The sequence below is a fragment of the Tamandua tetradactyla genome, chromosome 14, assembly GCF_023851605.1.
Source record: "Tamandua tetradactyla isolate mTamTet1 chromosome 14, mTamTet1.pri, whole genome shotgun sequence".
In the NCBI taxonomy this organism is placed as follows: Eukaryota; Metazoa; Chordata; class Mammalia; order Pilosa; family Myrmecophagidae; genus Tamandua; species Tamandua tetradactyla.
The window spans coordinates 69,312,651-69,325,470 of record NC_135340.1 but is presented as its reverse complement, the minus strand read 5'-3'; the positions used below and the strand labels follow the sequence as shown (position 1 = coordinate 69,325,470).

General features: G+C 36.9%; 1 protein-coding gene across 2 annotated transcripts in view; it reads right to left on the bottom strand.

The window, feature by feature from the left end:
• UNC13C (unc-13 homolog C) overlaps window positions 1-12,820 on the bottom strand; it is a 663,640-nt gene that overhangs the window by 397,193 nt on the left and 253,627 nt on the right. For both annotated transcript variants that reach the window (XM_077127956.1, XM_077127957.1), the window contains exon 7: window positions 7,613-7,832. In XM_077127956.1, coding sequence (XP_076984071.1) covers window positions 7,613-7,832 — 220 coding nt within the window. The remainder of the gene's footprint in view (window positions 1-7,612; window positions 7,833-12,820) is intronic.

The window sequence follows — 12,820 nt, the reverse complement described above, 5'->3', positions numbered from 1 at the left end:
GCAGGCTCCTTATTCAGTATACTAAGATCATTAAGGAACACAATTGCTCCTCTTTTAGCTATAAATAAATTCTTCCACCATAAAATCCCCCCCCCTTTTATTTTCTAAAAGACAATGTCTTTGTAAATGATGGAACACAAATGAGCTAATTAAAGAAAAACAGGTGGGCTCCAGCTACTGTCACTGGCTTAGAACTGAGATGGAAGGATACATCAGTTCTCTTTTCCCAAGGTGTTTTAGTTTTCTAGGGCTACTATAGCAAATTGGGTGGCTTGAAGCAACAGACATTTTTATCTCACAGTCCTGGAGGCTGGAAGTCCAAAATCAAGGTACTGGTGATTAAGATTTCAATGTATCTTTTTTAAATGTAATTTTATTGAAATACACATTCATATATATAATATAATCATATATTATATTATCCAAATTATACAATCAGTGGTTCACAGCATCATCATATAGCTGTGCATTCATCATTACCCTCAATTTTTGAACATTTTCATTACTCCATAAATAAAAACAAGAATAAAAGTAAAAAAGAATACCCAAAATATCCCATACCATCTTTCCCCCTATTATTTACTTATTGCCTTTATTTTTCTTTCTCATCTGTCCATATATTGGATAAAGGGTCAAAAGATTTTCACAATCACCTGATAGGCTTCAAAGCCTATCAAACGCCAAGAATCAAGGCTACTGGAACACAGTTCAGCAGTTTCAGGTATTTCCCTCTAGTTACTCCAATACACCAAAAACTGAAAAGGGATATCTATATACTGCATGAGAATAACCTCCAGAATGACCTCTCAACTCTATTTGAAATCTCTCTGTCACTGAAACTGTATTTTGTTTCACTTCTCTTCCCCCTTTTGGTCAAGAAGTCTTTCTCAATCCCATAATGCCAGGGCCAGGCTCATCCCTGGGAGCCATGTCCCATGTTGCCAGGGAACCCCTGGAAGTCATGTCTCATACCAGGGGGGAGGGCAATGAATTCCCCTGCCAAATTGGCTTAAAGAGAGGCCACATCTGAGCAACAAAAGAGATGCTCTGGAGGTGACTCTTAGGCATAATCATAAGTAGGCTCAGCTTCTCCTTTGCAGGAATGTTTCATAAGGGCAAGCCCCAAGATCAAGGGCCTGACCCATCAAATTGGCAATCCCCAATGATTGTGAGAATATCAGGTCTTCCCCAGGTGGGGAAGTTTAATATTTCCATCTTTTTCCCAAGTTCCTCAAGGGGACTTTACATTAACTTTTTAATCTTCTGCCTAGATTACTCTGAGATGTATCAGGGAATCACAACAACTTGTACAAACCAAGTTCTCACTGCCTATTCAAGGTTCCATGTAGTCATGGTGTTTGAATAAGCTGACCATACAATACAAGTTGAATTAGATAGTGCTCTACTGAAAATATAAATTTTGCACCAAATAAACATCTCTTCCTTTGGTCTCACACAGAAGTTGAAATTTTAAAATACAGTGAATATTGTCCTTTACTCTTTAGTCTGATTTACCTTAATCCTATCCAGATCAGCTTCATTCATATCTCTAATTGAGGTCTGGTCATTTTTTCAGTGTTTTTAACTGTTGCTGTGTTGTTGAGTTTTATAGCTATAGAACTCGAGCTCTGAGTCTCAGATGTCACACGAATACCCAAAGTTCCAGAGAATGACCAGGTTTTAGATAAAGAGCCCAACATCCCAGAATTTAGAAATAACAGTTTCAACTTTGGATAGATGTTACTGCTGTAAGAGGTTACAATCTGGGAACCTCTACACTAGGCCTTCATCTGTGAATCTACGCTCTCAAATTCGATTCTCAGAGATTGCACATTATAATTAGTCTGTATTAGTGAGGTCTTTTCGTTTCTGGTTTATTTCACTTGACATACTGACCTCAAGGTTCTTTCACCTAGTTGCATGCCTCACAACTTCATTCCTTCTTGGCAGCTGCTTAGTAGTCCATTGTATGTTTACACCACAGTTCCCCCTTCCATTCCTCAGGCGATGCACCTTTTCACCACCTCCATCCATTACAAAATGCCAAGACTGACATCACAAGCACCAGTGTACAGATGTCCATTTGTGTCCCCACTCTAAGTTCCTCCAAGAATACAACTAACTATGGGGTTGCTGGATCATATGGCAACCCCACCCCCTAGCCTCCTGTGTTGGACCACAGTGCCCTCCAGAGGGGCTGTACCACTCTACTTCCCTACCAACAGTGAATAGGTACATCTCCTTCTCCCCACTTTCTCTAGCACTTGTATCTTTCTGTTTATTTTTAAACAGTTCTATTCACACAACAGACAATCCAATCTAAGTAAAACATAAATGGTTCCTAGTATAATCACATAGCCATGGCTTCACCACCACAATCTATATGAAGACATTACCATTTCTTCTGCAGAAAATCCCATACCTATCTTCCATATCCCCTACTTATTGACATTTAGCATTGGCATATTGCCTCTGTTACACTCAGTGGAAGCATATTACAATTTTACTGTTAACTATAGACTGTACTTTGTATTGATTGTATTTTTTAACCCAAATACCATCCCATTTTCAACAGCTTGCAATGTTGAAACTCATTTGTTCTCCCTCATGCAAAAACATTCTTATATTTGTACATGTTAATCACCATTACTGTTCACTCTAGGCATTCCTAAGTTATACCATCTCAGTCCTTATCCTGTCTTTTCTTCTCCCTCAAAAATACTCACACTCAGCTTTGTTCAGCATAGTTACAATATTGTGCTACCATCAGAGAGCATTCTGCTATCTATCCTTGGATCTTTAAATCAGTCCTATTGAATATTAGGTACTCCTTCAGCACCAAATGCCCAATCTCTCTCTACCCTCTTCCTATCTCCTGATAAACTGTGTTCTTAATTCTCTAACTTCACTCATTAATGTTAGTTCATATTAGTGAGACCATACAGTATTTGTCCTTTTGTTTCTGGTAATTTAACTCAGCATAATGTCCTCAAGTTTCATCCATGTTGTACATGCTTCATGACTTCATTCTGTCTTACAACTGCATAATATTCCATCCTATGTTTATACCATAGTTTGTTTAGCTACTTGTCCATTGATGGACATTTGGGATGTTTCCTTCTCTTGGCAATAATGAATAATGCCACAATAAACAGTGTGAAAAAGCTTGTGTCCTTGTCTTCAGTTCTTCTGAATATAGACCTAGTAATGGGATTGTTGAAACATATAGCAATTCTATACTTAGCTTCCTGGGGAACCAGGAAACAGCTTTCCAGAGTGGTTGTACCAGTCTACATTCCCACCAACAGTGAATAAGTGTGCCTCTTTCTCCACATCTTCTTCAGCATTTTTAGTTTTCTGTTTTTTTGTTTGTTTTTTTTTAATAACGGCCATTCTAGTAGGTGTGTGAGATGCTATCTCATTGTGGTTTTAATTTGCATTTTCCTAATAGCTAATGAGGTTCAGTATCTTTTCATGTTTTTGAGCCATTTGTATTTCTTCTGAAAAATGTCTACCCATGTCCTTTGCCCACTTTCTAAATTGGGTTGTTGTCTTTTTGTTGTTGTGTTGTACAATCTCTTTATATATTGTGGGTATTAAACCTTATCTCTTATATGGTTTCCAAATATTGTCTCCCATTGCATACGCTGCCTTTTTACTTTCCTGACAAAGACCTTTGATGCAAAAAAGTGTTTAATTCTGAAGGACATCTGATTTATCTATTTATTTTTTCATTACTTATGCTTTGGGTTAAGTTTGGGAAACCAGCTCCTATCACAAGATCTTTAAGATATTTCCCTGCATTTTCTTCTAAAACTTTTATGGTCTTAGCTCCAATGTTTAGCTCTTTGATCCATTTTGAATTAATTTTTTGTGTAAGGTGTGAGATATGGGTCCTCTTTCATTCTTTTGGATATGGCTATCCAGTTCTCCAAACATCATCTACTGAAAAGGCTGCCCTTGTCCCATTGAGTTGGCATGGCCACCTTATTAAAGATCAGTTGTCCATTGGTGACAGGGTCTATTTCTGAACACTAAACCTGACTCCATTGGTTAGTATATCTATCTTTATGCTAGTACCATGCTGTTTTGACTACTGTAGCTTTATAATATCCTTTAAAGTCAGGTAGTGTGAGACCTCCCAATATCCTTTAAAGTCAGGTAGTGTGAGACCTCCCACTTCATTCCTATTTCTCAATATATTTTTGACTATTTGGGACACCCTGACCTTACAATTAAATTTGGTTACTGGTTTTTCTATTTCTGCAAAATAAATTATTGGGATATGAATTGATATTGCATTGAATCTGTAAATCAGATATCATTGACCCTAGTCAGATTTTTCCAGACAAGATGGAGGAGAGGGTAAACAGTATCAAGTCTCCCTGGGGATGAGACCCAGTGCATTGTTAATGATTCCTGTGAAGCCTCTAGACTCTGTGCTTTTCCTATCCTTCCCAGCATGTGATGCCTGTAGCTCTCCACCAGCATAAAGTGGTATGGTGCCTTTAATTCTAAGCTGACCCTGTAGCTAGGGGTGTGGTTGAGACAGAGGCTAAAATAGAAGGTGGGTTTAGGGTTTAACCTCTGAGGTATGAATTCTCTGATCTAGGGCAACCACTTCAGTTGGGCCTCACCCATCCCCCACTCATTTTTCTGGGGAAGAATAGCCCTTTAAGGAATTATCTCCTTCACTTGACTTGTTCATTTGACTCTCAGACCTATGTCAACTGCAAAATGCCTGAAGCTTTATCTAATGAGCTGTTTAGAATAGTTAAAATAAAAAATCCCTTTTCTGAGTCAGTCCCCAGCCCCCCAGGTTCACCTGTCAAGAGCTATGGTTGGTTACTTGCTCTATGTGCGTTGGGTCACAACCCTTTTCCAGTATTCTGAGCTGGGCCTACCCCAAAAGCCTTGGTAGTTAGGTTGTTTGTTTTTTTTCTGTCAGCCCTACCTCTTATTTTTCAGGAGAAGCCTCAGGGTTTTTTTCCTACTTGCTCTCCGTTTATCTGTGCTTGGAGCTTGTATTCAACAGTCCAAATTTGTTCATTAAAAACGCAGTTGGAGCTTGCCTGGGCTGTTTTCCCTCACTCCCATAAGAGGCCTCTTCTTTTTCCCACAGGCAAGTGTTTCAGACTGAGCCTGCCATACCAGTTGGGGAGAGGTACCACTCTCCAGATTTCGAGGGTTTTACTCACAGTTCTGTCATATGATCTTCTCTTCCACCCATTCCAGATTGGTTTCCAATGTGTATTGGATCACCAAGTTCCCCCAAACAGTTGTTCCAGGCAGTTCCTGGCTATTTACTAGCTGCTCTAGAGGACTAATTAAATTCCACTCCTCCATATGCCACTATCTTGCTCTGCCACAACCAATCTTTTGTGGTGACACAATTCAACCTATAGCACAAGGATTGCCTCACAATTTCCATGATCTCCTCAGTTCCTACCCCCCACCTATAGCTGTCAGCCTTAGACCAGGAAGGCAGTAAATCATAGGAATGACCACCAAGAAAATCAGCTATTCAGGAGCCAAGACTGAGGAATTTATTTGACATTTTGATGCAACTTGAAACCTGCAAGAAGGCATTGGAACAGTGAGTCAGATTGTAGATTCAGCTGGTCTTATTCCATCACACTGCAAGTGTGTAGGTAACAATCCCAAGACTTGATGGAATGAAATGCCAAACTCAAATCAATTTGAAATAAATTTATACATTCTCTCTTCTGCATGGGCCATTGGTCAGACTGCATGTAGAGCATATTTTTTCTTTCATTTTATTTTGTGTATATTTGTGTGTGCATACATGTGTGTGTACGTTGACAAACTGAAATAATTTCAGAAAAATATCAGTCAAAAAATGAGGGCTCTAGAAACCTGAAAAAGACTGGATGGTTATGCTCAAGTATTTGAAAAACTGTCATATAAAAAGGAAACAGATTTATTAAATATTCTGTCCAGAGATAAAATTAGGGTTCAAGGGTAGAAGTTTCTAGGAGACAGACCAGACTTCCCAAATTTTAATTTATAAATTAGAATTTTCATATGATGAATTTTTAAGCTTCCCATCTAGATTTTAAATTTTCCTTGGAGGCATGCAAGCAGAGATTTTGAAAAAGAAAGTGGAGAAGCTTCTTACATCTACACGAGGCTGAATTACCTGAGCTTACTAACTCCATTTTCTCATATTTTTTAATTCTTTCCTTTTCGTCATTGTTGGACTATACAGAAGCATCCTCACACAAGGTGCCTCCATTGCAAGTGTCTTGCTTAAAGCAGTGAATAAAAGAAACTTCTCAAGGAAATGTTGCTGATTTCACAGGGAGAATCACAAAATTTAATGACAGTTATTGTTGAAAGCGGTGATCTACTTGCAAACCTCTTTCTATTCAAAGTGAGAGTGTGAATTTCAGGGAAAAAATGAAGAGCGGTAATTAAAGAAAATACTTGCTGCCTGGGGCATACAAATTAATCCTCATTATTTGGTACTGTTTTTTATTCTTTCAATGTATATATGCATTTCAATAAATAACCTCAATGAAAATTGTGGATTGCCTAATTTATGTAACTAATATCAAACAATACATCCAGTCTTAAGCAGTGGGGATACTATAAAATACTTCTAATGTTTAATGAATGAATGACATCTCTCCCCAGAAAGACAGAAAGCAGAATGCACTTATTTCTTAGATATGACTGCATTATTTTTCTCTAATGGATTCAAGCCATTTAGTACAAGACGGCAATCTATTTCCTGCCTATTTTCCCAAATCTCTGCCCTAATATGCTTATTATTAAATACAGCATTGTATTTTAGAGAGTGATGTTTTGACACTTCTAGACCTAAGGTATTAGTAAGAAGGAATTCTTCAGAAATGGAAAATTTAAGGTAACTTGTCAATGCCAAAGTGCTCTGTACCCTTTCATGAGTGTCAGAGCGCTGGAGGCAAGAGAGGCCATTAAGATACATTGAGCATCTACTACGGGCAAGACTCTTAATGAAGCTATTTTATTTAGTCCTCCCCCCAATAATGCTACAAATTAATTTAGTGGAGGAAAATTTCTGTTCATCCAGTGGAGGAAAATTAAGCCCTGTGAAGTTAAAAAATTTGCTCAACGTTATGTATTTGGTAGATCGATTTAACTTCGACATTTAAACTCAAGACCTCTCAATTCCAAGGCTTGTACAACTACCACAGAAGATGGTCAGGCAGGCATCAAATAGGCTTGGAAGAAATTCCAGTCACTGCAATTACAGGGGTGTGCCTTAGCCCCTGTTTGGGGTACATGAGTTTATACATTCCCACTTACTATATGTGGCTAGTATAAAACAAAAGCGAGAAAATACACTGAAAATCACCTTGAACATAAAACTTTATGAGATGGCAATTACTCTTCTGGTGCTTACTCTGAGGACATTAGTGAAGCCTAGCCCATGTCTGCAGGATGCATAATCAACTATATGACCTGATGGGCACTACTCATATCTTTGTGTATGTGGTAGGAAGTGGGCATGTAGAATTTGTCGAAATCCAGCAGGAACTGAAGGGATTTAACCTGAAAATAGACGGAATAAGGCATATATACTTTTTCGACCTAACTCAGTACTCACTCTGCAAACAGTCAGCGTTTAGGAGATCCTGACACTTCTCATGGCACTTCACTCCACACTCCAAACACTTCATGCCTTGCCGGGCAATGCCCCACAGGAGCCCTTCACACTCGTAACAGTACGTGGGTGTGGTCGCTGTCCAGACCTCAAAGTTGTGCGGCGTGGTAGAGGACATGGGGTAGATCAATGCCTGCAAGGTCTTCTTGAAGACATGCATTTTCTGTGAAAATGAGAGAAATTGCAAATGCAAGCTGAAATCAATGGTTTTGGAGAATGTCAACATAAAGCAAATCATTTTAACACTTTTGTGTTAAAAAGTTTGCTATTTTCAGAGAACCCCTTGAATCTTGGTTTGGATAATGACAGGAAGCACAGTAACTCTGCACACTTATTCTTTTCTCAGTGTTCTAGGGCATAAAGAACTCTTTAACCTACCAGACTGTACTGGGTTTCACTGTTGTGTATAGTTCTTTCATAACAGCATCCACTTACTATTACTTTTCCCCTGTGATACACTAAACTCCATAAAGGCAGAGTTGATGAACATCTTGCTCACTGATATATATATGCATCTTCAGAGGTTAGCCTAGATGCCAGCATGAGATAGGTACTCAGGAAACAGTAGTTCTAAAAAATGAATTTATACTGCTATCCTTAGTCTAAGTTGCTTTTTGGTAAAATTGTGAAGTAGGGGTGAAAGTATTCTCACTGTTGACAATAACTTTCTAGCGATATCCCCAACTCTCTGTGGTATCCCACCCTTCCTTCCCTTATTCTGCACCCTCCCTAATGCTGCACCATTCTTGAACCCCCAAATTATGCTTCTTCTAGAATTCATTTTGCTGGAAACTGCTTTCAGCAACTATCACTTAGGAAGGCTCTCATTAACATTTCAAATGAAAGCATTAGTAGTAGATATAAGCTATATATGACACTTGCCCTTGGTGATTTGCATTTTAATGGGAGATAATTTTTAATAGTACATACAAGGATTTTCTAATGAGAAGCCATAAGTGGGATGGGAAAAATCCACTGAATGAGTAGTCAGAAGACCTGGGTTTCCTTGCATAGACAAGATCACATGGTGTTTAAAATGAGTTTCTTTAGTCAGGAACTGGCTTCCATTTTTCCTTTCTTAGTACCTAAACAGTGCCTATCATTGACCCTGGCACACAGTAAGAGTATAATACATTTTTGTGAAATGAATGAACGTTTCGCCACTTATGAGTCTTGTAATCTAGAAAGAAATGTAAAGGCTCTAAGCCTTATTTTCCTCCCCTATCCTTCCTATCTCATGGGTCTATGTTGAAGATCAAGTTATATGATGGTAACTAATGCATTCTGTAAACTGAAAAACACTAACTAAATAAATACTAAATACTGATATTGATGGTAGATTATTAGGACCAACTATAGGCAAATAAAAAAAAAGATTTGTATTTGATGAGTCCTTCTTTATGTTTCTCATATTCCATTATGAAAATGACTTCTTGAGAGAAAGATGAGCATTCTCTGGTTACATTTATACATATTTTCACACAACTACTTGATGCATAATGAATATTTACATGAATCCTATAGGAGCCTAGCTGATAAGTAATGCTAGCAGGGAGGCATTTATATTTTTCATTAACCATCCTTAAGTCTCATTTCAGGATATCTTCTCATTGTGTTGCAATCACCAACTCTCCATTATTTTTTCAATTCCCAAATATGTTAGCAGTATATTTCCTCTTATTAGTGTATTCCCCTCACCGTGTGTTTATACAGACTATGTTCAGTAATCATACTGGGAGATCACCAAAATGTTTTCTAACTGAAGAGCAGACTTGTTACCACATGAGTGTCTGATCAATCTACATCTCTTTATATTCAACTGAGTCTACAGAACAGCAGCATGGTCAACTATGGGGACTGTTCAAGTGGGAAACCGTAGAATTGAGGGTTATACGGACAGAACAACTGGATCCATCATTTTTCAATAAGAATATCCTGAACCAGTGATATTTCTTGGCTTCACTTCATAATAGTGTCTCCTCTTTCAAAGAAACAGTGAGAGTTCTTTAAGAATTAAGAGAATGTGTTATTCGTCTTGCCTCTCCTTTTCGGCCTGGCAGAGTGAATATCTTCAATTTCATTAAAATGAGTGGAATGACTCTTGATAGCACAGCTTTTCCATTAGCCTTCCACAGACGCTTCTGACCTAGCTGAGCTGTAGGGCTCTGTGTATGTATGCACATGTGAATGTGCATGTATGTGTTTAATACAGCATTGTGACTTAGTTGAAAAAATAAGGAGGGAATTGAGATATACCTACAAATGCATCAGGTAATTTGTTGTACGAATTGGTGGGGGAAAACAGAAACTCTCCTAATTCAGTGGAACACTGGGTGGGAATAGAACAAAGTTTATTTACCGAATACAAGAAAACTAGGAAATACATGTGAACTTAGAAAGAAGAATTGGACGTGGGGTTGTTTTTGAACATGAACTCATCTGCATCTTTCAAAATTAAGTAAATGACTAATGCCTTTTATTGATGCAATCCTCTATGTTCATTTTCTTTTTATTAAATTCAGGTGATTGATACCCAGTCCTATATGTCTTCAGGATACAGCAGAAGTAATAAATATAAGTAACAGTTGCTAAAAATTAAACCAGCTGGAAGAAAACAAATACAAGAGAATTTTAAATAAACAACTGAGAAGCTGTCATTGAAATGTGTTGCTTGATTTCATTTTGTAAAAGTGCGATGATCCATTTAATGCAGAGAGAGGGAAGTTAGTTTCAAAAAATAAGAAACATGGAAAATTTACTAAACAGTACACTGAAAATAACTTGGAGGGGTCTTAAAGAAAATCTCAACATTTAAAATCTACTGAAGCTAGAGAAAAATATGAAATGATTCTCTAAAGTGTATGTGTTGACAGTTTCAGAGAAATGATAATATAATGGATATATTGATTCTTGAACTTTTTGATATGGGCATGTGTTTATCGCAGCTAAATATTACTCTAAAATAAATGACATTTGGAAACATTCCTCATTCCAGCAAAATACAGGACAGAGTGACAGTTTCGAAACTCATTAAATAAATAGCTGAGGGAAGCATGTAAAAATATATTTCATAGGAATGTATTCTTGCAACTCAGGATAATATTGCATTTTAGAGAAAGAATGGGTTTTCTCAGCAGCAAAATCAGACCAGATTAAACAAGCTTTTATAAAAGGACTGAGGAGTATGGGATTTTTATGGATTAAGGCAAGAAGATAAGGCAAGGAACACAGAATGAAAGCAGGAGTAAGAAAACAAGAAGAAACCTGAAAATTTACCATGAACAACGGGAAATGGAAGTCTGTAGCTTAATATCAAAAACTGGATTAAAGAAAAGAGAGAAGGATTTTTTAAAAAGTAGCAATGAGAACAGGCAGATAATTAACTACAGATAATAGAACACTGTCTTAAATTGATGGTTGTGACTGAAAATGTTATCAAGAGAACGTCTCTAACCTAGGTAACCAAGTCCAGTTAGAAACAGAATATATGGAGAAAGTGGTCCCAAGAATAAGCAGATGCTAGTTATTGGAGTTTGACAGTTTGGTGACTAGCAGTTAACCAATTTCAAACATTTCTAAACTTTTCAAATATTTTATAACAAGACTATATTAGCTTCTAAATTGTATATATTTTCTGATTATAAAAATTGCATGCTCATTGCAAAAATAATTTATAGCACAGAAATACAATAGAATTTTTCAAAGTTATGCATGGTTTGACTCATGTCCTTACAGCCATTTTTCTATGTACAGACAGGATGCAAGACTTCTGCAATTAGGGAAAAAAACAATGAATATTATTTCTACATTGCTTAAATAATTTCAACAAAGAAGGCAATTCTCTAGTTTGTGTAGACACTGTTTTAAACTGTAGAAGTGAGAGTAAGGAATGCCTCCACTATAATGATCCATTATAGCCAAATGTGACTTAGAGACTACATAAAGGGAGGGTAATCACATCCAGGATAAATATTTTTCTACAAATTCCTCCTCCAAGAACCTGGAAATTAAAATAAGTTGCATGAATATACCACTTTGTGAACAGTTAGGACACTGGAAGAAATTGAATTGCTTTTTCTACTCATGATTATATGCGGAAACAAAAATGAACCCAAGAAATAAAGCAATCAGGTTTCCTATCAAGAGCAATGACTTAGTGTTTTTAGACCCTCAGTATTCCAATCTATTAATTGTTAGTGATTATAACAGGAATAACACTTGTTTGCCTGCATTCTCCATACTCCTTTTCTCCTTTTCCCCACTATGTTAAAAAATGACTTAAATAATGACATGCTAGTTTTATCCTCATCCTGTGGGTTTCCTCCATGGGATCATGTGCACAGTTACCTTTCCATATTCCAAAAAACACTTTTTGATAATTCCAAGAAAAAAAATGCTATGTGTTTTGAATGACTTTTTATGTACTTGATACATGTAGAAAAAGTAAATTATTTCCTTTTTTTGAGAGTGCATTTTACTACTTCTGGACAGAAGCATCAGAAGAATTTGCAGACCAAAGATTAGGTACCCTGGAGCCTTTCAAATTTTTTACAAACATTAGGAAAAACTAAGCTAGAATGAGTTCCTGAGTATAAAAACAGATAAAATTTCAGTGCTGATTTATTCATCAGACTAATCATCAAATAAGTTTGGCTGCAGAAATTAAAATGACTCAGGTAAATTATTTTGTAACAGAAAGTACAGAGATTAAAAGTTATGTACCTATTCAGTAAGGCTGTAGGTACTTTGCTTTTACTTGTACTTTTTATAACAGATACTAATTATCATTGTCCTAAATAACTTATGGGGCAAGACCAAATAAAAAAGGCCAGAGCGATGATAAAGTGGATGATTCACTAATTCAGGGGGAGTACAATATAGGCTGTACTTTATCAAGCACCTTCGATCATGGCATGGAAGATGGTCTGAAAAACTACAATCGGTTTGTCATGTCCTACATGTGTCATGATTTTCTGTAGTTCACACTTTTGAAGAAAATTCTGGTAGTGGTATAAGATGATTAATCTGTTAAATATCAGGAACTTAAATAATGTGAATTCCTCCACTCAAAGAATGTTCAGCCACTTAATGTGGTTAAGTCCATTTTTACCACTTGGGGTAGAGTCTGGATTCTTATAAATCATCTGACTG